At 48.9% G+C, this 26,942-nt stretch overlaps 4 protein-coding genes across 7 annotated transcripts in view; all 4 read right to left on the reverse strand.

Annotated features, from left to right (window-relative positions):
* Positions 1-60: 60 nt before the first annotated feature.
* On the reverse strand, positions 61-7,555 carry mlpha (melanophilin a). Of its 4 annotated transcripts, XM_080492940.1 has the most exons (16): positions 7,442-7,549; positions 6,221-6,334; positions 5,554-5,775; positions 5,282-5,394; positions 5,151-5,195; positions 4,733-4,791; positions 4,545-4,634; positions 4,262-4,364; positions 3,926-4,125; positions 3,751-3,831; positions 3,279-3,500; positions 2,119-2,289; positions 1,293-1,454; positions 1,109-1,165; positions 859-904; positions 61-680 (listed from the first exon to the last, which is right to left on the reverse strand). In XM_080492940.1, exons 1-16 carry the CDS (start codon positions 7,516-7,518, stop codon positions 643-645), a joined length of 1,800 nt encoding a protein of 599 aa, XP_080349066.1. In that variant the 5' UTR covers positions 7,519-7,549; the 3' UTR covers positions 61-642. The 4 variants fall into 4 exon arrangements, 3 of the variants coding, with proteins under 3 accessions (XP_080349066.1, XP_080349068.1, XP_080349067.1); XM_080492942.1 differs by lacking the exon at positions 2,119-2,289 and having other exon boundaries at positions 6,221-6,360; positions 7,442-7,555; XM_080492941.1 differs by lacking the exon at positions 2,119-2,289.
* A 204-nt stretch (positions 7,556-7,759) lies between these two features.
* LOC308127572 (copper-transporting ATPase 2-like) lies at positions 7,760-16,413 on the reverse strand (the record flags this gene model as incomplete). Its single annotated transcript, XM_080492703.1, has 20 exons — positions 7,760-8,665; positions 8,761-8,981; positions 9,048-9,251; positions 9,423-9,565; positions 9,640-9,780; positions 9,859-10,075; positions 10,153-10,335; positions 10,451-10,645; positions 10,726-10,860; positions 10,942-11,096; positions 11,229-11,356; positions 11,501-11,592; positions 12,166-12,399; positions 12,654-12,837; positions 12,998-13,107; positions 13,216-13,377; positions 13,448-13,611; positions 13,691-13,870; positions 14,403-15,174; positions 16,285-16,413. The coding sequence occupies 20 exons, from the start codon at positions 16,411-16,413 to the stop codon at positions 8,479-8,481; spliced, it is 3,936 nt and encodes a 1,311-aa protein (XP_080348829.1). The 3' UTR covers positions 7,760-8,478.
* A 1,025-nt stretch (positions 16,414-17,438) lies between these two features.
* On the reverse strand, positions 17,439-21,346 carry eed (embryonic ectoderm development). The gene is made up of 12 exons (XM_080492760.1): positions 21,216-21,346; positions 20,113-20,265; positions 19,772-19,864; positions 19,621-19,686; positions 19,216-19,341; positions 18,996-19,077; positions 18,772-18,863; positions 18,526-18,659; positions 18,343-18,448; positions 18,101-18,259; positions 17,947-18,020; positions 17,439-17,866 (listed from the first exon to the last, which is right to left on the reverse strand). Exons 1-12 carry the CDS (start codon positions 21,333-21,335, stop codon positions 17,740-17,742), a joined length of 1,332 nt encoding a protein of 443 aa, XP_080348886.1. The 5' UTR covers positions 21,336-21,346; the 3' UTR covers positions 17,439-17,739.
* Positions 21,347-21,980: 634 nt separating this feature from the next.
* The window catches only part of pwp2h (PWP2 small subunit processome component), a 5,001-nt gene continuing 39 nt past the window's right edge, over positions 21,981-26,942 (reverse strand). Inside the window, exons 1-21 of the mRNA XM_080493255.1 lie at positions 26,848-26,942; positions 26,598-26,710; positions 26,375-26,469; positions 26,191-26,290; positions 25,959-26,102; positions 25,732-25,867; positions 25,420-25,649; positions 25,195-25,338; positions 24,912-24,982; positions 24,699-24,835; positions 24,471-24,619; positions 24,231-24,378; positions 23,886-24,036; positions 23,625-23,805; positions 23,334-23,481; positions 23,145-23,253; positions 22,992-23,057; positions 22,697-22,915; positions 22,468-22,618; positions 22,308-22,382; positions 21,981-22,206 (exon numbers count right to left, since the gene is read on the reverse strand). The exon at positions 26,848-26,942 is cut by the window's right edge and continues 39 nt beyond it. Of these exons, the coding sequence (XP_080349381.1) occupies positions 22,035-22,206; positions 22,308-22,382; positions 22,468-22,618; positions 22,697-22,915; positions 22,992-23,057; positions 23,145-23,253; positions 23,334-23,481; positions 23,625-23,805; positions 23,886-24,036; positions 24,231-24,378; positions 24,471-24,619; positions 24,699-24,835; positions 24,912-24,982; positions 25,195-25,338; positions 25,420-25,649; positions 25,732-25,867; positions 25,959-26,102; positions 26,191-26,290; positions 26,375-26,469; positions 26,598-26,710; positions 26,848-26,865 (2,757 nt within the window). The 5' untranslated portion in view covers positions 26,866-26,942 and the 3' untranslated portion in view covers positions 21,981-22,034. The remainder of the gene's footprint in view (positions 22,207-22,307; positions 22,383-22,467; positions 22,619-22,696; positions 22,916-22,991; positions 23,058-23,144; positions 23,254-23,333; positions 23,482-23,624; positions 23,806-23,885; positions 24,037-24,230; positions 24,379-24,470; positions 24,620-24,698; positions 24,836-24,911; positions 24,983-25,194; positions 25,339-25,419; positions 25,650-25,731; positions 25,868-25,958; positions 26,103-26,190; positions 26,291-26,374; positions 26,470-26,597; positions 26,711-26,847) is intronic.

Below are 26,942 nucleotides of genomic sequence, written 5' to 3' on the forward strand. Positions count from 1 at the left end.
TGTATCTGAGGTTACCATGGTTACCACACAAATAATACTTTCCAAAAATAGTTTTCTTTTGCATCAACAACATATTTTAATAACTCGTGAGTTTTTGGAGGAACAATGAGATGGTGAATGAACAGAACGCAGTTAGTATGTGTGTCAACAGGTGAGGAAAACAAACAAACAAATGATGAAACTGGATTTAATGGATGATAAAGTCAAAGAAAGAGCAGAAATCAGTGAATGATAAGCAGAGGAAACTAACTGTTCATCAGGCTGTGAAGAACAATCATTCAAACACGCGCCGTCAAACACAGTAGCTGGAAGACAAAACTCCAGAATTACTTTATTTATTCTAATGATGTCTCTTTTTATCTCATCCAACATGTTTCGGATTATTCTTTTTCATTGAATAAAATCAACACAGAATAGTTGTTTCTTAGCTGTTGCTTTAAACAATGGTATATTTCTGTTGCTAGTTTTTTTTGATGATTTTTAATGTTTCACTTTTTTATTAATTTATTACTTTTTGTTTAATCGTAACATTTGAAAACCTATTCATATTTATGTGAATTCAGCTGCAACTCGTCATTTGTTTGTTTGTAGTGGTGGGCTAAAAGCTGCAGCACAGAAGCCGAGAAATCTTTAGTGGTTGTTTCAGAACATGTTGGACTTCCACTGAGCTCCGTTAGATTCTGACAACAAAAACACAAAGAAAAAGAAAAAAAACCACAAACGAACAATACAAACAGAAAAACAACAACAGATAGAAACAGAGAACCAAATAAATAAATTAACAGACGGACACAGGTGTGGAGAATTGAGGGCTCATTTTCATTCGTTAGCATGCAACATCAACACATATTTTCTTACTTGGGAAATCTTGTGTGGATTTCTTCCTCTGATGTGCTCCAGAAATCTGGAAGAAAAGACAAAGAGAATTATTTTGTAACACTAACATACGATAATTTCTGGAAAATTGTCTTGTGAAGACATTTCACTAAATTCTGTAAATGATGACGCAAACACATTGTGACACTTGTCGTCATGACGACGTGAAAGTTCAACCGCAGTTTAAAGACTCAAACAATTGTGAAAGTGACTTCACAATAAACACACTGACCTTCTTCTTTGAGCCAGAGGCGCTCAGAGCAGCTAGTTTAGTCTCAAGGTCTGAAACCTGCAACACACACACACACACAGTCAATACAAATACATTAAAACCCAACAACATTAACACACAAGCATGCATTAACGTCTTTATAAGGTTGACCTCCGATGGAGGCAGGCAGCCTGGCCCCGCCTACCTCGCTTTCGGCGCTCTGCACACGGGCGGCGGTCAGTGCCACTACGTCCTCCAGCTCCGACAGCTCAGAATCGGTGGTTCCTCCAAACCGGTTCTTGGCGCTCTGCTCCAGGCGCCGCAGCTTTGACTCCAGATCGAAGGATTGACCGGCGGCAACGTACACCTGCACAGGTATGTAACTGCATCACACACTGGGAGGATTAAAGACTGGTAATAGACTGGTAATAGACTGGTCCAAGACTGGTCAAAGACTGGTCAAAGACTAATGGCAGGCTTGATAAATACTGGTAACAGATTAGTTACATCGTGCCTCTCGACTTCTTAAAGAATAATAATCCACTTAATATAGACTATTTGAAGACCCGTGCAAATCTTGTTGACGATAAGATAAAGAAGTGTAATAAACTAATATAGACTGTTTAATACAAGTTTATATGGAGTTATAGGCTGGTTCTGCAGTAATTAATTGAGTAAACTGGTTAAACCAACAGGTAGGTTGGTTAAAGATCCATTATATACTGGTTGAAGTCATGTTAGAGACTAGTGACAAACTGGATTAAGCTTTTTGAAAGACTGGTTAAAGACATGTTATGGGCTAGCTAGAGACGACGCTGAAGCTAGCGTACGTTCCCAGACTCAGATTGAGGCGAGCGTTCCAGAGAGGTTTTTGTTTCTTGTCCTGTCAAAGTGATCCGGATCAGAACACAAACGTCCTGTAAGTGCTGCCAATCACAGTCTAACTTCAGTGTCGTCTTCAGTCAAGGGGGGGTGGGGGTAGAACATGCTGCAGAGGGAGGCGGAGCGTGCAGTCCATGCTCGAGGCTTACATTTTCCTCTAGCTCCCTGAAAGCGTCATCAGCCTGCTTTACGTCTGCGCCCGCTAAGTGGGAGCGGTCAGCCGGCTCAGAGAAGCCGTACTCGACCATCGCGCTCTCTGTGGCGTTAATGGTTCTCAGCACCTCAGTGGTGAGGTCACAGAGGGCGGCGGCGCTCGATCTCTGAAAGCCACGCAGAGGACAGATGTTAGCAGCTGGAAAACATCCCTGCAGCAGCTACCAGGCCAGAGTCCCACCGGCAGTTCTGCCCAGGACACTGCTTCACACATGTTAACTTAGCACCTAGACGTTTTTAGTACAGAAGTAAGTCAGTTAGTCGAGCACCTGGACTTTTTGAGTTCAATGGCCAACCAGTTAGCTTAGCACCTGGACTCGTTTAGTACAGAGGTGAGTCGTTGGCTTAGCACTTGGACTCTTTTCGCACGGAGGTAAGTCGGTTAGTCTCACATCAGGTCTCTTTGAGTACAACAGCCAAGTAGGTAACTTCGCACCTGGATCCTTTTCCTACAGATCAGGTCAGTCAGCTTAGAACCGGGACTCGTTTAGTACAGAGGTAAGTGGGTTCGCGTAACACCTGGACTCTTTTAGTAGAGGACATGCATGCTCGTTCAGCAGGTCGAGTTGTTTACAATGAAGACAAAGCAGTTTGCTTATCATGCCGACTCTTATGGACTGAGGCCATCGACTCTTTCACTTCCCACCTGGACTCCTACTATCGTATTGAAGCAGGTCAGTAAGTACAGGGACTGTTTTGATATGGAGAAAGTTTTGTTAGCTAAGCAGCAGCACTCGCTCCCTTCGGAGTCCGGTCAGTTATTGCAGCAGCGGGATTTACTGGGGAAGTCATTACGAAGGTCATTAGAACCAGAAGATTGAAAGTCAGAGGAGTTGTTTTGGTGCTTCTCTAAATCCAAGGTTTGGTGATATTTCGTGTTCAGCAGTGGAGGTCGTCCTCACGGAGAGCAGCTGATCCAGACAGGTAGCTGCTGACAGGTGTTAACGTGTTAGTGCGAGGCAGCGTGCAGTTGCTCTCAGTCCTAATCAAATGGGAGGAACGTGGAAAGACTCTTATTTTCAAGCCTTTTGCTGCAGGATGTGAAGTTCATGGACCACCGTTGTTTCTCAGGTTCTGAACGTCTCCGCCTCCTTACCTTCTGGGCCTCGGTGGGTGCCTCGTCACTAGACGAGCTCAAGACTTTGCCCTTCAGAGCACCCGCTGTGAGCGCCGGGCCGCCACCGAGCCTGGCCACACCTTTTCCTGTGTATGACGGCTTCTTTCCACCTTCGTCATCCGACGACTTCTCGCTGAGGTTCCCCGCCAGCTCACTCAACTTCCTCCTCAGCTTCTCCTCCTCGCCATGAGAGGGCGCCCCCTGCAGAGACACCAGCTTGTTTTTAGGTGCAACCACAGGCACCGAAACACCAATAGCAGATACGGTGGTGCGTTTGGGCGCCAGACTCGCAGTCCAATTTTACTGAGGTCAGGTACAGAGCTCTCATGTGAAACAGGAGGTGAAGGTGGAGGTGGAAGGGACTAATGCTGCCTGCAGGTCAGACCGGTACTACACATAAAGTATGTGCTAAGGACGGCATTTCAGCTCGTCTCCAACGTGAAGCTCTGACCTCATCAACAGGCGTCATCTTCTCCTCCAGGCGGTTCAGAAGGCTCTCGATGGCCGACATTCGTTTGTTCAGCTCATTCATCTGCACAGACACCAGCAGACGATTGTCACCACATTTTTTAACCCTATCCCTCTAGTGCACAAACACTGAGAGCCCATTGGCTGATTGTCCTTACGGGTGGAGCCTGTCCCGGGGTCTCCTGCGACGACGCCTTGCTGTTGCGGCGGCGGTGCGGCGGCTGCTGCTGCTGGTACGATGGAGGAAACCTTGGATAGTCCTCTTCATCAGACGTGTCCACATACTGCTGCCGAGCCACCGAGGAGCTGATCTTGGACAGCGAGCGAGCGCGCACCATCCGAGGGTCCACCAGCTCATCTGACAGACACACACACATCCCAACAGATAGTCAGAGAGCTTCAAATCTGTTGTCTTGGAATCTAGCAGCACTTTGTTTAAAGGTTTTTCCATCATTTGATTTCACATTTTACACCATGTGGTTGTGTGTACTGACCGGGCCTCATGGCATATCTGTCCACACTCTTCCTGCGGTTTGCTCGGTGGTTGTAATAGTCATAGTCCATCTCGTTTCTGTAGAAACGCTCCTCCTGCATTTGCTGCTCAAAAATATTTCAAAATCTGATTAAACATGTCACAGATATCTTCTGTGTCATGGAAAAAAAATACCTACATCAAAGCCATTTTTAAACTGTAGGATGATTTTGAATTAATCTGTGGAAGTCTGCTGTTTTCTGCTGCTATCAAAAGGCATCTCCGGGTCAGGTGTGTGCGTTTACCTGCACAGACGGACGGCGTGAATGAGGGAAATAGTCCTCAGAGTCAAAATCCATGGGATGAACCGACAGGAGACGTTTGTTCTTTCTCATCTGAGAACAAAAGTCTGAGTTCATGGTTTCATTCAGTCTCCAAACATCTGGGTAAAATGTGGTAAAATAAAAGCTTTTTTTTTTTTTTTTTTTTTTACCATTTTGTAGCGTTGAGCATCGACCTCGCCGGGATCGTCATCCATATCATGATACATGTCTGCCAATCAAAAATGTTTCCTTGAGCTGCAAAGTTCTGAAAATGACTCCACCTCAGGTCTGAAACTAAATGATGCTACAGAGCGAGGAAGCAGTCGTCAGGATAATGGCCTCGATCACAATACCTGAATCATAGCAGATGATGGGCTAACAAGCATATTAGCATTTTATTCTGCGGTTTCACCTCAGTCAAAGGTAGGACTGACAAAAAAAAGCTATTATTTCAGTGGTCATCTTACTGCAAAGTCGGCTGATTCATGGGAGATGCTCTACAAACAGGTTAAACACTCTCAATCAATCGAGGTTTGCTCCCTGTACCATCTAAGTTCACAGGTGATAAAAAAAGTGTTCATGACTTACGGCCGCGGACGTCCGGCATACTCTGGGTGTCGTCATCACGACCGCCTCAAACACAAACGGTATGTGAGCAACAATGTGGCAGAGATCAATGTGTTGCTTTAGGTTGTTTGTGTGTTTTTTTGAAGACTCACTGTCTCCATTCAGACGCTTGTACAGGGACCTCATCACCTTTGCGCTGCCAAAGCGCTTGAAGCGGTTTCTCACGTTGTCATGGTACCAACCGACGGTCCCAATCTTCAGCACCCTGAATAACCACAGTAAAGACAGAAAGAAGTCCATGACCTGGTTCATGTGTTGTACCTTCACCGGTCCCACCTGTCAGATTCTAAACTGATCAACCAGTTGCACTGTTTTCTGCTCCACCTTTTCAGACTCTCACTTGTTCCACCTGTGGTACCCTCACCTGGTCATGCGGCAGTTGTCGCACACCCAGCCGTGCTCCTTCTTGTTGTAGCGGCTGCAGGACTTGCAGGTGTACATACGACAGTCCAGACATTGGCGTTTGCTGTTGACCAGGAACTTGAAGGGCTGCAGACAGCGGATGCAGAGTGAGTCGGCCACTTGATTCTCAGTGCCCAGCAGCTCCCGCTTGGTGTCCTCCTTCTCAATCTTGGTCTTCAGATCCCTGCAGGACAGATAGAAATCAGAGTCCGCCTGCGAACATCAACCTCCTCCTCCTCCTCCTCCTCCTCCTCCTCCTGCTGCTGCTCCACCCTCCCTCACTGGCTCAGTCTTGGCTACCCCTGGGGCAGATGGGAGTTGGAGTGATCTAATGAAAACACAGTGCATCTTTGTGGTGTGACTCCGTGTGACGGTGGTGTGATCGACTGAAACAACGATGTCTTTCATGCAGAAGTCCTGCGGACGTCACATGAACCAGTCCATTAAAACACTCGACGTCGCCATGACAACAGCGGCGTTTATACGCTGCGATACGTAATCAGACTTTGACTGTGAAATTCAGTCTGAACGGGGGATTTTGGAGAAATCTGAAAAACGTCTGAGTCATGCAGTGACGTGATGAAAGGTTGAATGAATGATTATTGAAATGGCCGGAAGAATGTACAAACCCGAGTCGCTCCTCTTCGTTCTTTCGGAGGTTGAAATCCCGTTGAATCACTTCCCACACGTGTTTGGCCTCTTCGTCCGTCAGACGTGAAAGATCCAGTTTATGCTCCATTGTGCTGAAATCAGGTGGTTCATTGATCAACTGATCAAATGACCAACCAGTCAACTAATCATTCACCTCATCAACTGACCAACCAGCCGATTCACCAGCCAACCATTCAACACATCAACCAACCATTCAATTGGTCAACCAACCAATTAACCAACTGACTGACGGTTCAATTAATTAACCAACCAAAGAACCAATGGTTCAATTAACCAACTGACCAATGGTTCAATTAATTAAACAACCAACCAACTCACAATCAATAATTGAATTCACAAACCAACCATTGAATTCCTTAAAAAAACTCAACTCATCAACCAACACATTCACCAAGCAATCAACCGATCAATTGATTAACCAAAGAAGGAACCAATTCACCAACCAATGGCTCAATTAAACAACCAACCAACTCACCAATCAACCAACCAACTGACTGATAAAAATGAGTAAATTGTGACGACCTGAAAATGTTTTCATGTTTGTTTCGTTTAATATGGTTGTATCTGAAGTATCTTAACAGATCTAGTTAATAAAAAACAGAAGAAAAACAAAATACATTCAAATAGTATTATCACAAATAAAAGATGGAAAAAAACTGAAATTTTTTCAGACTGGTTCAGTTTGTATGTTTTCTGTGAGAAGAATTTCAGAAATGTTTTATTACTTTCGGAAAAAAATACTTTTTGAAAGTCATAGCATCTAAATTCTAATCAAATATGTTCCAAGATAGAGACAAATCTGGTTTATATTGAGAAAATCCTGGGTTAAGAAAATGAACAATGACCATTTCAGATTTTTAAGCGGATTGACGAGATTTTCAGATAAACAGTCACCACACCCTGAGACCAGACTGACCTGTAATCAAACACACGCTGTCCAACAAATACACAAACTTTTACTGTGAACAACAAAAGCTGCTGTTTTAAACAGAGGTTCATTAAAAACTAATAACTTAAGAAGTTACAATTCGACAGAAACACTCTCCCCAACACACATATACACAACAGACACACAAAACACATACCAAGTAATCACATCATTTACAAGAAAAGAATAAAATTAAATTAAATGTAATTAGATTAAAAAAAAAAAAAAATAGAGGCTCCAGCAAACTTACAGTTGAGTCGACGGGCAGCTGAAACTAACTGCACACACACTCCCAACAACTAACACCAGCTCATCACATGACAACATCTCCTGACCACACACACACACACACACACACACACACACACACACACACACACACACACACTAACTAAAATCACACAAAATGATTCCCAGGTTTTCCAGAGGATGCTGAGAAAAAGAGAAACTATCCAGTGAGCAGCAGTTTTCTGGGTTTTGTTGATGCCAGAGGTCAGAGCAGACTAGACAAACTAGTTGGAGATGATAGAACGACAACAGGGATTTGAATGAGACAAAGACTGAGGCTGGAGAAAACGTGTGTGAGCTCGCTGGATTATTGAGCCACTTTAATTTACCCGGCAGGAAGTAAAAATGTCCATAAATCGGTTCTTCTTCACTTCTACATTTAACGAACGTCACCAAAAATAAAACTCACTGCCACAAATATCTTCTACTCTCTTTGTTAATCTTATTTTGGTACATGTTGGGCTTCCATTACAACCATAGTGAGAGGATGAAGAAAGAAATGGCCCAAAACTAGTTAAAATTAGCCGACGATAAACAAAATGTCGTTGGATCTGGAGTCTCGCGTATGGCGGGAAGAAAAAAGGCTCCTGTGTGACGCTGACAGCCGTGTGTTCAACATGTGCAGTAGGACAGAGCGTGTTCAGGGGTCAGCGCAGACTAAAGTGCAAATGTTCAGTGTCAGCAGCAGTTACACACTCAGCGCCACCTGGAGGTCAAACATGAACTGAACACCGTCAGAACTTCAGCTACAATCGGGGAAGTTTTGATGCGGAAGACGTGGACTATTTCTGATCCGTGGTGAAGCGTCAGGCCGACCCGGTGAGTTTATCGGTGTTTGTACGCACAATCCTTTGTGAACTAACATCGCTTGTGTATTTACACAAAGACAGCGCACCGTGGAAGAGATCCCCGCACGCCGCTCCTTCCCTTTACTCCTCCTCAGCTCCTCTGCAGCAGACAGTAGTGCTCCCTCTGCTGGACGCTGCTACCAGGCAGCTCCTAATTGGACGGGCTGGACACTGAGGCAGTGGCGAACTGGTTCAACGGCTTCAGTGACGTGTCGTAGGAGGCGGGGCTTCTGTAGCGGGTGTCCACACCAGGATGTGTGCTGATCTGAGAGGAGCGGAGGCTCCTCATGTGGCCCTGGGCACGCACCTGGTGGAGCTCCGTGGAGGTCTTCTTATACCTGCAGGACAGCATCGTCACACCAGGGCAGTTTTCCTGTTGTCATTCACTTGTTCACAACGACCTCTGACAGCAGCTTTCACGCCGTGGACTTACAACTTCAGCAGCAACGAGGACATGACCACCGACACGGACGAGGCGGCCATGGCCGCCGAGCCCATCCACGGCTGGAGCACGAGGCCGGCGGGCATCAGCACGCCTGCAGCCACGGGGACGCTCAGCAGGTTGTAGATGAGAGCCAACACGAAGTTGATGCGGATCCTGCGCACCGTCTTCTTGGACAGCTCGATGCTCGCCACCACGTCCAGCAGGTCGTTCTGCAGGCGGACAAACTCGTGAAGGGGATGCCGAGAAGACGTGCGGCGTGTCAGGCGGAGACTCACCCGAATCAGCACGATGTCGGCCGCCTCGATGGCCACGTCCGTGCCCGTTCCTATGGCAATGCCGACGTCCGCACGAGCGAGGGCGGGCGAGTCGTTTATACCGTCTCCCACCATGGCGACCCGCAGACCCCTCTCCTGCAGCTCCTGCACTTTGGCCACTTTGTGAGATGGAAGCACCTCCGCAAACACCTTCCTGATCCCCACCTGCAGCACAGCGCCACCCACAGGTCAGCAGACAATCGGGGCACACTTAAATTATAGTGCATGTAATCTTAACATAGTCATATTTATGTGCATTCGTCTTTTTAACAGCGCCTGTTTGATGTGTATGAATAATCAAGTGTGTGTGTGTGAATGAGCGTGCCCGTGAGGTACCTGAGCTGCGATGGCTTTGGCCGTGCGCCGGTTGTCTCCAGTGATCATCACCACCTCGATGTTCAGACTCTGCAGAGTGTGGACGGCTAACGCAGACTCTGCTTTCACCGTGTCCGCGACAGCCAACATGGCACACAACACACCTGCACACACACACACACACACACTCAGTGAAACACACACACCCTCGGTGAAGCGTGCACAGGAACACACTCACTGTCGATGGCCACCAGTATGGCCGTCTGGCCTTTGGTTTCATGGCTGGTCATGGCGGCGTCGACGTCGGCTCCGACGTGGTGACCGTTCCGCCTCATCCACTCTCTGTTCCCGATGAGGACGGAGTAGCTCGCTGCTTCAGCTGCAGGAAAACACAGGGTGTGTGAGTGTGTGTGTGTGTGTGTGTGTGTGTGTGTGTGTGTGTGTGTGTCAGTCAGACCTGCTCTGGGTTCCTCTGTGTTCGACAGCAGGCTGCTGTGGTCAGTAGTTGCCCCCGGCAGCAGGAAGGTGTGGTCAGTATTTGCCCCCGGCAGCAGGGGGTGGTCCTGGGGGAGTTGAAGCAGCAGATGTTCCAGTCCAGACACGGTGCAGCTGATCCCACAGCCGGGCACCGCCTGGAAGTGTGAGCAGTAGCCCAGCACGTCGGTGGCCAGCTCCTGCAGGGGGAGGTGGGGGGAGGCGGGCTCACTCAAACTCTTGACAGGAGGGGGGCAAGCGTCCAGCGGACCCTCACCTGTCTGCAGTGCCGGACCACCGCCATGCCCAGTGGGTGCTCACTGCTGGCCTCCGCCGTGCCCACCACTGCCAGGATCTTCCTCAACGGCATTCGAGCCGTCTCCCACAGCACCAACACCCGCGTGACCCGCGGCACGCCGTGAGTGATGGTCCCCGTTTTATCGAAGACCACCACACCGATCTGAGAGCGCACACACACACGATAACTTAACTCACTTACTGTGTGTGTTACTTTATTACTTTACAGTGTGTGTGTGAGTGTGTGTGTGTGTGTGTGTGTGTGTGTGCAGCAGTGCCTTGTGGGCCATCTCCAGGGGTTCCCCTCCTTTGATGAGGATCCCGTTCTGTGCCCCGACCCCGGTGCCCACCATGACGGCGGTGGGCGTGGCAAGGCCCAGCGAGCAGGGGCAGGCGATGGAGAGTACGGTGATGGATGCCTGGAAGGCGAAGCGGACCACCACCTCCGTCTGGGAGATGTTCTGGTTGTAGCCCTGTGCAGAGCAGTTAGCACGTTAGCTTCTACCGCTAGCGTGCCAGAAACAAAGGCGCCAGCAGAAGCGTGGAGATGTACCGGAAAGTTCTCCTTCACAATGTCGAAGTCGATGAAGCCGATGGCGAGCCAGGCGAGCAGAGTGAGCAGGGAGATGAGAACGATGAAGGGCACGAAGTATCCGCTCAGTCTGTCCGCGAGCTGCTGGATGGGGGCCTGTGGGGGGCAGCAGAGCGAGGAAGACCCATTGAGCCGGTGGTTGGGTCGTGGTCAGGGGGGCGGGGAGACGAGCGTTACCTTGGAGGTCTGCGCCTCCTCCACTAGCCGGACGATCTGGGACAGAGTGGTGTCTGCCCCCACGTGAGACGCCTCCACCAGCAGAGCGCCGTGAGCGTTCATGGAGCCGGCGATCACCAGACTGCCCACCTTCTTACTGACGGGCATCGGCTCTCCTGTGACACACCACAAACAGCCGTCACCTCCAGGGGGCGCCAACGCAGCTCACGGCAAGCGTACGATGAATGGCGGCCGCTCTTCAAGACGCTAACTGGGCCCCGAGTCGAGCCGAAGTCGTTCGCTGTTACCTGTGATCAAAGACTCGTCAGCCATGGAGCTCCCTTCTATCACCTTCCCGTCCACAGGGAACTTCCCCCCGGGGACGACCTTCACTATGTCGCCCCTCTGCACCAGCTCCACCGCCACCTGCTCCTCCCTGCAAGACACACACACACACACACACACACACACACACACACACACACACACACACACACACACACACACACACACACACACACACACACACTCTCAAATATAATAGACGCGCAGTAACATACACACGGTAACACACACACACCTTATGATGCAGTGCCCCGCCCCCAGTGTGACCACGGCGGCTTCAGTCGCTTGCAGTGACATCAGTTTGGCGAGAGCCAGCGAGGTTTTACTCTGAAACATGAAAAGGAACTTCAAGAACCTGGAAGGGTTCTTTGGTTTTTTGTCTCCACAAAATTCTGTGATAAATGTGTATTTTAATGCAAAAGCGTTTGAAAACACGTTTTGATTTGTGTGGTACCTTATCTCTGCCGCTTGGGGGCAGTGTTACAATTCATTTTTAATAACAAACATGACACTATCTCTGCATTATTATTATGAGTCTACTGGGAACTTTTACATTTATTTTAGTGGTTTTTATTTTCATTTTGCATTTCCCAATTTTGATTTTTATTGCATAAATTAATACCTTAAAATATATTTTCATAAAATATATCCTTTTTTTTATTTAGATTGTACTCGTCATTCTGTTATTTAGCTTTTTTAATTAAAAATGTGTTTCATATTCTTTACTTTTATATATTTTAATCATTTCATATTTAGTTAAACAGCCTTTTTTAGACTTTATATTATATTATTTATATTATATTACTTTATATAATTTGACAATATGATTTCTCTTTAATCTGTATATTTGATTGAACTATTCTGTTCTATTCCATGTTGTGACAGCAGGTACTTCCCCACCTTCGCCACGTGCTCCAGCCACCGACCCAGAGCGATGAAGACGAAGAGCATGGGTGGAGTGTCGAAGAAGGTGACGGGGCTCTGAGGCGCCTGCTCCGCCATGGCGACCAGCAGCACCACGCAGGAGTAGGCGTAGGCGATGGAGGTGGCTAACACGATGAGCACGTCCATGTTAGCCGTTCTGTGTTTGAGAGAGCGAAACGCCTGGATGTAAAAATATCGACCTCCAAAGATCTGACCGGGGGAAACACAGAGAACCAGAGGTCGTTCACTCCGAGGCAAAACCTTTACCACACACACACACACACACACACACACACACACACACACACACACACACACACACACACACACACACACACACACACACACACACACACACACACACACACACACACACACACACACACACACACACACACACACACACACACACACACACACACACACACACACACACACACACAACTCCTGCTGCTGCCCCTCACCTGCACAGGTGTACAGAGCAGGAAGAAGGCCAGGTTGAGCAGGGAGAGCCCCGGCAGCAGGTGGTGCTCTTCAGGCATGGAGCCTCCGTGTTGCTGGTGCTGGCCGTCCATCACCATCATGTAGACCATCAGCGCCATGACGGGCAGCCCGAAGATCAGGCTGAACAGGAAGGAGTTCTTCCACCTGGGGCACCGACACACCAAGCGGACCCGGCGTTATGCGTCTCATTCTCCAACTCACGCACACAGTTCAACAAGCACACGTTGCCGTAGCAACCGCCTGAGTTCTCCTCCTTCATTGATTGTAGGTTTCAGTTGTGTCCGGGGTCACGTAAGGTGATCACATTTTCGGTGGAGACATGTTTGGATCAGATACTTGCACTCGGATCTCTTCCGTGTGGTCCAGGTTGTTCCTGCAGCTCCTCCTCTCCACGCTGGCGTCGAACCCGAGGCCCTGAGACGGGACGCAGCAGCGAGAGGCTCCGTCAGGCGAGTCCACCTCTCGCCTGACGGAGCCTACAAGATTACAAGAGAAGGAGGCTCCAAGCAGAGCGGCGAGTACCTGGATGATCCGGATGATGTCACGAGCTCCCAGCACGTCGGGGTCAAAGTGCACCTGAGCCTTCCCGGTTGCCAGGGTGACGGAGGCGCTGAGGACGCCTGTGGTGGCGGCGAGCCGTGACTGGACGCGGTGCACGCAGGAGGCGCTGGTCATCCCCGACACCTGCAGAGCGACAGTGACAGCTGTTTCCTGCTGGATGGTATGTGAGTGTGGAGCGGCATGGTGGACTCACCGCCACCTCCACCCGGCCGTGGGTTTGAGTGCCGTCCTCCATCACAGAAGCGGTGAAGCCCAGGTCTGTGATGAGCTGCATCAACGCTGCCGGCTGCAGCACGCCCGGCTCGTACTTCACCTCCGCCTTCCCCGCCATCAGGGACACCAGCACCGACACCACACCTGCAAGTCAACGCCACGCCGTTACCCACCGCTCACTCCGCCACGACCCCAGACGCTCTTGTACACACATCAAACGCACCCTGGTGCCGGAGCAGGTGTCTCTCGATGTTGGCCACGCAGGAGGCGCAGGTCATCCCGGTGACCCGGATGAAGCATTTCTGCACTTTGACTGGAGGAGACGAGGGCGGTGCCACGGACTCAGAGGGGTCGGAGGTCACGGGGCGGGGAGCCTCCTCTCGCTGGAGGCGCATGGCGAATTCTAACAGAGGAAAGAGCAACAGGATGAGCTGCAGCTTCACCAACAGCTGAGACTTTCTCCACTAAGTCAAGTAACAAAGTGAAGAGGAAGGTTTCCTGTGTGTGCTGTGATAGCGCCTCCTGCAGGTCAGACATGGACTGAATGCGCAGGACTTGATAAACATGATATTATCGAAGTGCTTTGTTCCAAAAGGAATCCGAGCGGCGTTTTACGGATGTAGTTCAGAGCTACACGTAACTTGGTGTTGAATGTAACTGAAGTTCAGTCCTGTTGAGCTGGTCTGAAACTCTGCTGGCTGTTTGTGACATGAAGGACCTGAACCCCGTCTAACAGCCCCTCCGAGTGGCTCTGGAGAGGCTACTTGTGGGGTTTCCATGGAAACAGGGTGAGGGTGTGTGCATATTTCCTCTTGTTTGTGGTCCTAACTGGGCCTTGGCCGGGTGGAGCCGAGGAAACCCTGAATGTATGATTATCAGTAACTGTTCTCAGCTGCTCCACCGACACAGAAGCTCTCCACCAGCCCTGTACTGACCGTGGAGCGATGCATCAAAGCCCATGTCCTCGATGGCGGCCCTCAGCCGCTCCGGCTCGGTCAGCCTGGGGTCGAACGTGATGGTTCCCTTCTCCTCCGTCAGCGACACCTGAACGCACCGCACCCCCTCCAAGTCCGATACCCTCCCTTCGATGGCTCGGACGCACGAGCCGCACGTCATCCCGCCGATCCACACGGTCACAGTGATGGCGGGTGTATTAAACGCACCCCTCTCCCCGCTGCTAGATCCCAAAGGATCCTGTGGCGACAAGGTGGCGCCGAAGCCCAGGTCCTGGATCTGGTCCGTGATGTCCTGCTCGGTGACCCTGAGAGGCTGAAACACGACGGTGGCTGCGGTGTCCTGCAGGGACACCTGGACCCACGAAACACCCGGCAGCTCGCCCAGCTTGCCCTCAATCGCCTCCACGCAGGACCGGCAGCGCATGCCCTCCACCCTGATCTGCACCACCACCTCCACTGCCAGTCCCAGGGCCTCGCACTGCAGAGCCACCGCCCTCACGGTGGTGACCGACGACTCGTAGTCCACCTGGACCAGGCCGTCCGCGCTGTTCACCGCTACGACTCCATCCAGATCGGCGATCCAGCTCCGGGCGGCCTGGACCTGGTCCTGGTCCTGGTCCTGGAAGGCCAGGCCCGGGAGCCTCAGAGTGGCTTTGGAAACAGCTGGAGGTGGCGGGTGGAGCTCGCTCTGGCTTCCATACTCATAGGCCAAGTTGTCAAAGCCAAAGGTCCCGACGTCGAGACCGTTTACCTGAGCACAGGGAGGAACAGGGTCATCTGTGATTAAAAAGCGACTCTTCACTTTTATAAACTTGAGTCTGAACTTTAAAACCCGACTCTTCATTATTACCGAAATACCAGCTGAAGCTCAGGTTTGGTTTTCATCACCTGGGAATCAAACAGTTTGTGGGCCAAAGTTCTGGGAGGAGGATCAGGACACACACACACACACACTCACTCTCACACACACACGGACCTCCGAGAGACTGTCATGTAAAAACCACATGACCCACATAAGCTTCCCGACGTGACTCGGCTTAAATTTGCCGTTGGTGCACTGAAGTGAAAAGTCAATGAGAAGTCTGATTCTCCCCACACAGCTGCTCACAGCTGTTCTGCAGGTAGCAGGAGCAGAAAACGTAGTGACATCCAGAACAAAGACAAGACATTGTAATCATATATTTTTTAGCAATTTTAAGCAATTAATTGAACAATTTTAGCTGTTTATATTTTTTTTCTGTGTTTCTGGGCAATTTTTGTAATTTTTTTAAATCAAGTTTCCAATCATTGCTGATGTCATGGTTATTCTGGCAATTTAATTCTGTGGAGAGGCGTTCAAGGACCGTTTGAAGTGAACTAATTAACATGCAGAGAAATAACTGCACATCAAACGGAATAAAAACAACTATTTTTTACTCAAGTTTCAGCAAAACTAGATAAATTGTCATAAAACACTCAAAACTGAACTACACTAATGTCAAGTAAATAAATATATTACAATGTGAACATCGTCAGACAAGTACAAGTTCTACATGAAAGTAATCAAAGTATTTGTAATTATTTCAAATCAGCTGAGATGACACTCACATTACTGTAATTAAATATTATTTTGAGGTACTTGTATGTAATCGTACTCACATGAGTACAATTAACACGATGTAATCTGCTCAAGTTACTTTCAAGATTACTTTTCCAGATCACACAGGGTGGAAGTAACAAGTGAGAAGGCTTGACATTACTGTAATGAAGAGGTATTATGGTACTTTTAAGAAACCGATCTCCACCTGTAGAGGACCTACTGCACCTCCACCTGTAGAAGACCTGTCCCAACCTGACTTTCCTCCACCTAAAACGGACCTACCTCCACCTGTGTTGCGGCCGCTCTCCGGGCTCCTCCGCCGCGGTCCACCAGGCGGATCTGCTCCCGGGCATCGGGCGCAGGGTCGGTCCGGGGTCCGGAGGGGGTCCCGGGGGACTTAGTGGGGAACATGGTTCTGCTGCTGCGGACGTTGCGCTGGAGGAGTCCGGATCCGGGGGGGAAAGTCCGCGCGGCCAGCGGGAGGTGCGTGAGATAAGGGGGGTGACGTCACATGTGCGCTGCATGCAGGACACACGTGCAATGCAAAACACATGAAACGTACACAAACAAAAGTAAATACACCATTAAATTACAGAAAAAGTTGCAAAAAAAATGTATTCAATATAAAATAATGTGTAAAGACAGTGACGGACATTTGACCAAAGTGCAAAGTTTACATCCTGTTATAAATCTCCGTGAGACACATTTTATGTTCATATAGTACCGTTAATGTTTGTTTTGAATTACAATTCGTTTCTAATGTTAATTGCATATTTTGAACACTGTTCATTTCACAATGTTTAATGTATATTTGCATGCAAGTGTATATAACATTACACAGTATCCCTTTTCTGTTGCTATACGAAAGTATCTTAAATTTATATGTGTATACGGATGTTGGTGATCAGTTTTTGTCTATATTTGATTGTCATACCCCAACGTTCTAAATAAGTTTTATATTAAAAAAATAAATGAATAAATCTCCACGATAAGATCAATATAACCAGTAAAGAGGACAAACTTGGAAATTCATATCGAAAAAAACTCACAAGTCAAATAGGAGGAATGTGAAGAGGAAATCTAATTCCTGCCTCAACTTCAAGTGATTGTCAGTATTAACTTATTAGTTCCATCCAGTCATAGGAGGAACCTAATATTTCAACATATGGGTTGTTTTTATTCCATTTATTCTTGTCTGCGCTCAAAACAAGTCTGAGCTCCTCCACCTTGCTCAAAAGCCATACCAGTACAAACACAAAAATGTTGTGTACACAAATATGTCGGAAGCATTTGTATGATAGCCCACATTGTTTATATAAATAAATCGTAAACAATGTCGGTCCCAAGACTGACCCTTGTGGAAGACTATTAACATTTAAAAGATCCCAACACAGCAGAGAGTTTATGGCACAAAAGGACTCCGGAGCTCATATTTTACAAAAAAACTGTTTTTATTGTGTGAACTCACTGAGAACACTAACATACAATAAACCTGTGGCAGGTGAGACGGGGAGGGGTATCAGCACAGAGAGAGGGTCAGAGGGTGTTTGAGTGATAGAAAAGGCTGCAGAGAGAAGAGGAAGGCACACGACTCATCTGATAGAACAGACGTCACTTTTTCGCATCGCAAAACACAACAGGTAAACACTCATTCAACTTCGAATCAGAGCGTCGCTGGAGGGAAGGAGCTCTTCTGCAGTGGTTCTCCGTCCTGCAGGAGGGGGGCGGCTGGGGGCTTCAGCGCTGCCGGTCCCAGCGCCAGATGGAGGCGTCGTCACACACGGCGATTAAAATACTGCTGTCACGGCTGAAACTGGTCTGTCTGATGGCAGATGTGCATTTAGGGAGGGTCAGCGTGGTGCACCTGGGGAGGAAGTGTACAGTGAGCTGAGCAAGGACGCCAACAAGTTTGAGAAGAATTCTCATGCAACTGTTGTCACTCACTTGGCTTTATGTGGATCCTCCACCTCCAGGTCCCACACGTACAGCTTCCCCACCTGGTTCCCCAGAGCCAGCATCTGTGGGTTGTGGACAGTTAGCATTAGCGCCTGTCTCACATGCGGAGTGTCAACGTGGAAAGTAAAACGAGCCGGTGAACCTTCTGCCAAAAGTCCATGGAGAAGCGCATGTACCAGATGTCACACTGGCTGTAATCGAAGCGTCCCAGGATGGTCACGTTGGACTCGTTTGCTTTAATGTGGTCTATGTCGTCCTCCATCTTGCCTGGTTTCCAGCAGACGATGGCGTTCTCACATGACTGAAAGCAACAAATCCCTCTTCAGGTTAAAAGCAACATCATCGAGACCCTCCACTTTTACATTCTGTCAGACGTCCACTGACCTTGGACAGGATAAGATCGCCGAGCCAGCGCACGCAGTCAACGTAGTTTCTGTGAATGTCTCGTGTGGAGAAGTCGGGAAAGTGGATCTTCTGAGACACGAAGGGCCTGAAAGAGCAGATGAAAGGAGGTGAAGGTGGAGGAGGATGTCTGTGGCCGTGTAAAGAGATCTGAGGAGGTCTGACCTGTTGGTCTTGGAGGGGTTGTACTCGTACGAGCCTCTGATGGCTCTCTGCATCCTCTCTGAGTTGATCCTCCACAGTTTGAGGGAGTGATCCATCCCACAGGACATGATTTTCTCTCCCAGCAGGTCGAAATCCTGAAAACAAACCGCTGAAGTCACCGAGGAAAAACCTCTAACACTTTACACCGAGCTGAACTGAGCAGGTGGTACTGCTCCTCACGCCAGCAGAAAATCTGGAGACACTCACAGCACTCAGGACTTCGTCTCGATGACCCTCCACACCTCCAAAGATGGCCACTAAAGTGTCTGTCTGGATGTTCCACAGTCGGAGAGCGTGATCTAAGAACACAGAAAAACAGTTAAACCACCGCTTAGCAGAATTACAGTCTCTTCTTCACTGTAATGCTGCTTTTTCTGAGGGCCCCTGAAGGCAGCACGCCTCTGTCCATCTGCACATCATCAGGTTTATACCTTTGCTCACAGACAGCAGTAGATTTGGATCCCGTGGGTGAAATTTGAGCTCGTTGATGGCGTTCCCGTGGCCCACGTAATGCTAACAAACAACACACAAATAAAAAACATTCAATCATTTGATTCCTTAATACCATTAACCACAGCGAGCCGAACCGAGCCTGCCTGATGCAGACATTCGTACGGAGGCTCCTGGGCCGGCGTTCCGCCTCGCTCTCACCTTGATGCACTGCATGCTGACGTGGTTGATGACCCGGATGATTCCGCGGGAGCCGGCCACGGCCAGCAGAGGGTGGCTGCTGTTGGTGTCGTAGGTCCAGGCGCAGGTGTAGAAGTTCTCCTCAGCCTTCAGGCACACACCGGTTAAAGAAAACACTTCTTGATTTACAGCTGCTGCAGGTGAAGCAGCTACACCTGGACTGAAGACTTCATGCTGGTACACAGACCTGAACCAGCGTGACTCGGGGTGGAGTTACACAGCCGGTTCCAACCTCTGCACTTGTTTTCTTTCTTTTCTAATAACTGATTAATCACATAGGACTCTGTGTTCTTTTTTTTTTCCTGGTTAAAAAACAAACAAACTGGATCAATGACACGTGAAGTAAGTGAGTATAGGAAAGGATACGTCAGCGTCCACGTACGACTGCAGCAGTCTGATTTCTCCCTGAGAGTGACACTCATACAGAGTCACCTGCAAGAGGAGGAGACACACGCTCAGACCCACACACACACATTTCATCACAGACAAACACACAACAAGATGGGCAGAGACTGACCCGGTTACTTCCCACTGTCGCGAACACCAGCGGGTCTCCTTCCTTACTGTGCCAGTTGAACTGGACCCCAAACAGAGGCTGTCCGTGGTCCTCCTGACACACACACACACACACACACACACACACACACACACACACACACACACACACACACACACACACACACACACACACACACACACACACACACACACACACACACACACACACACACACACACACACACACACACACACACACACACACACACACACACACGCGCACACACACACACACACACACACTTTAATGACATACCTCACACACAGTTTCATAACAAACAATACATCACACACACTGACCCGCAGACTGTTGACACACTTGAAGGAGTATCTGCACTTCTTGGACTTCCACTTGCCCTTGCCCCAGCTCTTCCTGCCCGGGGCGTTAGCTGTGTTGGTGGGCGTGTCTGGCCGCTCTGCGTTGTTGCCGCTCTCCACGCTGACTGCGTCATCCTGCAAAAGACAACAGGAAGGATTCACTCATTGAGGTGGTGCTCTGTTTAAATCCTGAACGTCATATTTTTACCACATTATTTAATGCAATTTCGTCCCTTTTATTAAAATTAAAGATGTCATTACTCTATAAGAACATTTAAAAACCGACCGACCAGGTGAATAACAACATGACTAAACCATTCACTGGAATAAAAATCACTAAGACTATTAAAAGATCATTTACTCAAAATTAAAGTTCATTAATGTACTTATGTTTTAACAGTGTAAACCTTGATGATACTGTCTTTGAATGAAAATTGACAATAAAATCAAAACAAATGACCGAATCAAGGAAAAACAACAGATCCTGCAAATCAAAATAAATAAATGAATTCAGGGAAATAAAACAGCAAATAAATAAATAAAAATGAATACCCTTACGTTTAAAACTGAATAAATTCTAGAACGAAAAGTTTGATATACATATAGAAATGATAATGAAATTGGACTCAAAATGATGAATGTGGGGAAGAAAACATGTAATTTAAACCATTTCCAAGTACAGATGGTGGACTATTACTCTCTGACTAAAGTGTTGACCTGTTTTAAGTTTCTGTACAATATTTTCTTGTCTTTCAGAGCAATGAAGTACATCAAATCACGTGATTCCGTTTCAATGTTTATAGTTGGAAGACAATCAATGAAGTAGCACCAGATAATCAGTTTGATCAAACTGGTTTGAATCTTCTCTGAGTAGCGGAAACACACGGATTAAACATTTAACAATAAACAAAACAAGTACCCTGTATCCAAAACAATTTATACCGTTTTAAACGTGATAGATCTCCTTCTGTGTTGAAGCACAAAGCTAAGCCCTTTAGCCACCCGGCTCCTTTAGCACGCAGCCCAGTCCCCGTGCACGCCGTCGCCATGGAAACAGCGCGGCGGCGGACTCGTGGTCAACTTACGTTTTCGTCTGCGGACAAGTCCGGGTTGCTGTTCTCGTCGCTGCTGAGTTTCTGTTTCTTGGCCGGAGCTTCTTTTGCAGCTCGGGACGGAGACTCGGACATGTTCTTATTTTCCCTCATTTTGACCCGAACTCCTCCTCTTCCGCTTCCGCTCCGGGGGAAAACACGCCGCAAGGGCTTCTGGGAACTTGAGTTACGCGATTGACTAAAACTACAATTTTATTCTTGCAGAAAGATAAAACATTTTCGGGGATTAATAGAAAACACAATTTGTCTTCGTTCTTCTCCATGTTTTGTTCGGTTTACTTGATTTTGTCTAATAAATAAAAACATAAAATTGAAGATATGTCAGAATTAAGATTATGAATCTCCAACTAAATACATATAAATTAAACCTAGTTTTGATATTGAAAAAAGGGTTTGAATACCAGCCGGGGCCTTTCTAGGTGCAGTTTGCATGTTCTGCATGGGTGTGTGGGGGATTTCTCCAGGAATATGAATATGTATAATACTTTAAAAGAATTATCAAAACATCTTAGTGCTAAAATTAGAAAACTAAAGTACAACGAAAAAAAGATTGAAGATACTGAAGTAACCAGAGCTCAAAGAAATAAAAAAAGTTCTTTGTAAATAATACTAATGACACAATAATCAAAAATGATTGAGAAAAATCTTAAAATGTTTGCATTAAGTTATTTGTGACAATAACAATAGACACATCAACTGATTTTAACCAAAGAAAATGGAAGAAAACATGAAATCAGAGACTTTTACATATAAATTTAATAAGAAAACTTTACAGAGCAACAGTGACATCATCTACAGCATCATGTCGTCCACAGACACTTCACTCATTCCCTCAGACAACCCTTCATCGTCTTCCTCTTCCTCTTCCTCCTCCTCCTCCTCCTCCTCCTCAGCACCACGCTTCACGCCCCTCTGCTTGGAGAGGGCGACGGCGTACCGGATGTTGTACACGTTGAAGTCACAGCTGTGCGCACACACACGACACACACACACACACAGACAGGGTCAGTGAAGCTGGGACTGAAGGCAGAGTGTGATTGGTCAGAAACAGTGAGCGACACGTACAGTTTGGACAGACCGTCGACGTGTCTCTGGATGCTCCTCTGCAGCGCCTGCAGCGTGGGCAGTATGGCCACCGACCTGCACACACACACAGTTAAGGTCGTGGGTTGAGGATCAGTGTGTGTGCGGTGGACGGTGTGTGAATGCTGAGTGAGGGTCTCACCTGCCCTTCAGCTTATGTCCGTGCAGCATAAGCAGGCTCTGAGCCCACGTCAGGTAGAACTGCAGGTGAGCCGATGTCTCCAGGCAGGAGGCCACGAAGCCGAGCAGCTTCTCCACATAAACGTCAGGAAGAGAGCTGCACACCACCCGGACTGCAAAGCACACATGTGTGGTCAGCTGTGTGTGTAGGTGTGTGGATTCAGTGTTTGTCTTGAGTGTCTGTGTCTCACTCTGCTGGTGTGGCACTGCCTCCAGCACTTCCTGCTTCAGGAGCTTCTCGTTGAGTCTGAAGGACATGACGATGGCGGCCGTCCACTCCTGCAGCTGCATCTGTCTGCGGACGCTGGCCGGGGTCACGTCCAGGTCGAGGTCGTAGGGGTCGAAGAGCAGTGAGCTGTCCAGCGAGTAGATCAGCAGACCCTCGGTGGTGGCCGCCGCCCAGCTGCGCCCTGAGATGACACCAGAGGGGGAGGAGTTAGTGACCCTCACCTCCACGGCTCACACTCCCAACTGAGACTGACCCACCTGTCGGGGAGAAGTGCAGCGAGCTGACCCTGATCTCTGGCTTGAAGTGGCGGGAACTCATGTCACCTGTAAGGACACACAGAGGGAGAAGAAGGCCCACCGTGAAGGGGTGAAAGACAGCGGCAGCAGCTCACAGCTCGTCGAGCCTCATACCTTTTCGGACCCCGGGGAGGCTGATGTCCACCCCATCCTCATCCCCTGCTCCTTCATCCACCAGAGCCAGGCTGCCCCACTCCGTCATCTTCCTCCTGTCCAGGAACTCCTGCAGCAACAGCACATGTTGTCACGTCGCTTACCAGTCAGACTAATGTCATTACCAGTAGCAGCAGGAGCAGCTGGTACCTCCATGGCATCAAAGGACAGGTTGCAGGAGATTTCAAACTTCTTGAGGAGCATCTGTTCCTTGACGTTGTAGATACAGACAAACTTCGACTGGCCTCCAGCCAGAACCGACTCTCCATCCGCAGAGTAACACAGTGAGGTGAAAGACCTGTGAGGAGGAGGAGGAGGAGGAGGAGGAGGAGGAGGAGAACCCACAGGCCTGAATCACAAACAGGCTTCACTCTTCACGGATAAAAGGACGAATGAATGAACGCATGGTTTGACTGACAGACTGAGGCCCCTCCCACTCACTTCCCCTTGGCGAGCTGCTTGGCAGTGATTTTGTCCGTCTCCTTGCGGCCCGTCTGCAGGTCATGGCGCCCGGACACGGAGCCGGTCTGCGCGGCGCTCTGCGGGTTCCAGAAAGAGATCTCACCGTTCAGCGTGGCCACCGCCAGCTCCTGTCCATCCGCCCGGTAAGCCACCGCCAGGCCTGAGGAGGAACAGCAGCCAACCTTCAGACACCGCAGTAGAAGAAGAAGAAGGGGGCGTGGCCACAAAGGCGTGGCTTACCATCAGCGCTGAGGGAGAGGGTCTCTTTGACCTGCCAGCTGTTCTTCATGTCCCACAGCCGCACGGTGCGGTCCCATGACACGCTGGCCAGGACTGATTGGACCGGACTGAAGCTCAGACCGCTGACCGGACCCTCGTGACCCCCCAGGACCTGCACAGCAAAGGGGGACGAGTCAGTCTGACTTTCTTGACATCAGTTTTATTACTGTCAACATCAAATGAGAGCTTTATGGACTGCACCAAACAAGTTCATAAAAACAAAGGCACAAAGAGATTGGCTGTATGAATGAAGAGTCACTGTAATGCTGGATGCTGATTGGCTGAGGGTGTCTGTGGGAGCCGTACCTCCAGCAGTCTGCCTGTTTGAATGGACCAGAGGAAGATCTGGAAGGAGTCCTGAGCTCCAGCGCTCACCAGCTCGCCACTGACATCTACAGCCAGAGAGGAGAACTGCACGGAGCGAGGCGACGTGAAGGTCCTGAAGTTTCTGTACCTGCACTCACACACAAACACACACAATTTAATGGCATCATAACGCACAGCACATCATACACACCGGCAGTAACACCCATTTGTCTGTCTCACCTGTGCAGGTCGAAGGCGCGCACTGTGCCGTCGAGGGACGCGCTGAGGATGACGAAGCCACTGGAGGTGAAGGTGATGCCGGTGATTGAGCTGCTGTGTTCGGTGAAGGTGACAAAGCAGAGTCCGCTGTGTGTGTTCCAGACCTTTACCTGCAAACAGGACGACACGGGGGAGGGGGGTTACAGCTGCACCCAACCTCTACAAAGAAAATGCAGGGGGAGAGCTCACTTTGCCGTCGTCTCCTCCTGTGGCGACGTACTGTCCGTCTGGCGAGTAGGCCAGCGTCGCCATGTTGTTGAAGTGTCCCTGCTGCTTGAAGACGTACGACTCGCTCTGCCACTCCCACACCAGCAGCTGCCCCATCCCTGGAACAACCCCCAACGTAAGCATACTGAAACTAGGAGGTGTCCCAAAGTTCACTGAATGAAAGAAGTTTCTTACGTGAGCAGCCGAAGCCGATCCAGTCCCCAGAGGAGTTTATGGCGATCGAGGAAATCCTTTGATCTGAAATACTGCAAAGACAAACGCACACATGTAAACAAATATAAATGATGTCACAATGGAGCAACAGAGTGCAGATGTGTACACAATGGAGTTGTCTTCATAAAGACCAACTTCACAGTGGCAAACTGAAGGAGAGAAAAGCAGTGATCCCAATACTGAACCCTGAGGAATGCCTGTTGGCTGGATGGTGTGGCAGAAAAATGGAATAAAACAGTCTCACCTCAGAGAGTGGATCAGATTAAACTCAGGGAGCTCATGCAGGTGGAAAACACCAGACTCGAACCCGGTAACCAAGAGGTGGGTCTGTTTGTGGAATGTGGCAGCAGTCAACTTGTTAAAGTCTCCCTCTTTGTTGAAGAAGTGTCTGATAGGAGCAGAAGAGAAAGAACATGTGAGAAGATGAAGAGTGAGAAAGAGTGATGGATGGGGGTCTGAGGCATCTCACTTGCTCCTCTGTCGGTATCGAACGTTCTTCTCCTTCTTGTCCTTCTGAGATTCTACTTTCCCTCTGATCACCTCCCCTTCTCCTCCCTCTCCTCTCTCCTGCTCTTCCTCCTCCTCCTCTTCTTCCTCTGCTGCTGAGGCTTTCTGTGCTTTCCTGCTGAGGAAGAGGCCGTCCAGCCCCGTGTCGCTCTCCCACACACACAGCGCCCCGTCCTGACTCACAGTGTACAGCTGAAAACACACAGCACAGTCACACACTCGCCTCTCACTGGGCTCTCACTGTGAAATCCATCGCAGCAGGAAGCAAACCTACATCCAGACTGTCCTTCTCGAAGAAGCAGCCCACCATCACGTCCTTGTGACCACCCAGCGAATAGTAGATGAGGTTCACCCAGCGCTCTGCTCCAAACACCCAGGAGGACATGTCTTTGCTGCCCACCACAAAACATCTGAGGAGACATCAACACTTCATCTAATATCTGTCCAACACCAAACATCTGAGGAGAAAGGAGGACAGAAGAGTAATGAGGGGGTCTTTACTTGGAGTCGTCTGTCCAGTCGATGCAGGTGGTCTCATCGTACGGTCCGTAGTAACTCTTGTCCAGCACGAAGGCGTTGAAGTGGCGGCGTTTTCCCGGCGCATGGTACATCAGAGCGACGTTCTCTTTGGTCACGACAAACTTCCTGAGGAGCAAACACACTTCTGAGTCTCAAACACACACCCGCAGACTGTCGCCAGGGCAACACACAGAAACAGCAGCTGACTGCTCACCTGCCATCCGGGGAGAAAGACACGCTATTCACGGCTTTATGGAAGTGAAAGTGATGGAGGACAGCTCGAGTGACCAGGCTGACCAGCAGGGCAGCTCCATCTGGCTCACACACACACACACATATATGAATAAATACACTGAATGTTTACACACAAAGAGAAGACAGTCAGGAGAGTTTCTGACCTTCATCCACCACCACAGCAACGTTCCCGTCAGGTGAAAGTCCAACACAGCTGATGTTCTTTGAGGTGGAGATGGGTAACGTCTCTGACGTATTACTGCAGCACATTTATAACATGTTTACATCAGCAAGTAACCAGAAGGAACACACACACACACACACACACACACACACACACACACACACACACACACACACACACACACACAACTGATCTGAACTCACTTCTTCAGGTTGAACACTGACAGTCTGTTTCCCACTGGGCTGATCACACTGTTCCCATCCGAAGAGAAACCCAGGTTCCCCTGACGATACACCGCTCCTAAAAGATTAGAGAACTGCAGCACGAGGAGGAGGAAAGCAGAGGTTTAACACATTGATCCTCATTCATCAACACTCAAGTGCCGCCCATGCTAACAGATGCTAACAGTTAGCTCGGACTGTATAAAACCTCCCCTTCTGTGAGCGGACTTACTTTATACGCAAACTTCATCTTTACCCTCTAGCCGTGAACCTCGGGGCATCCAACCTGCACTTACTGCCCCAATCTGCCTCTCACCACTCTATCAC

Source organism: Lipophrys pholis (assembly GCF_963383615.2).
Source record: "Lipophrys pholis genome assembly, chromosome: 23".
NCBI lineage: Eukaryota > Metazoa > Chordata > Actinopteri > Blenniiformes > Blenniidae > Lipophrys > Lipophrys pholis.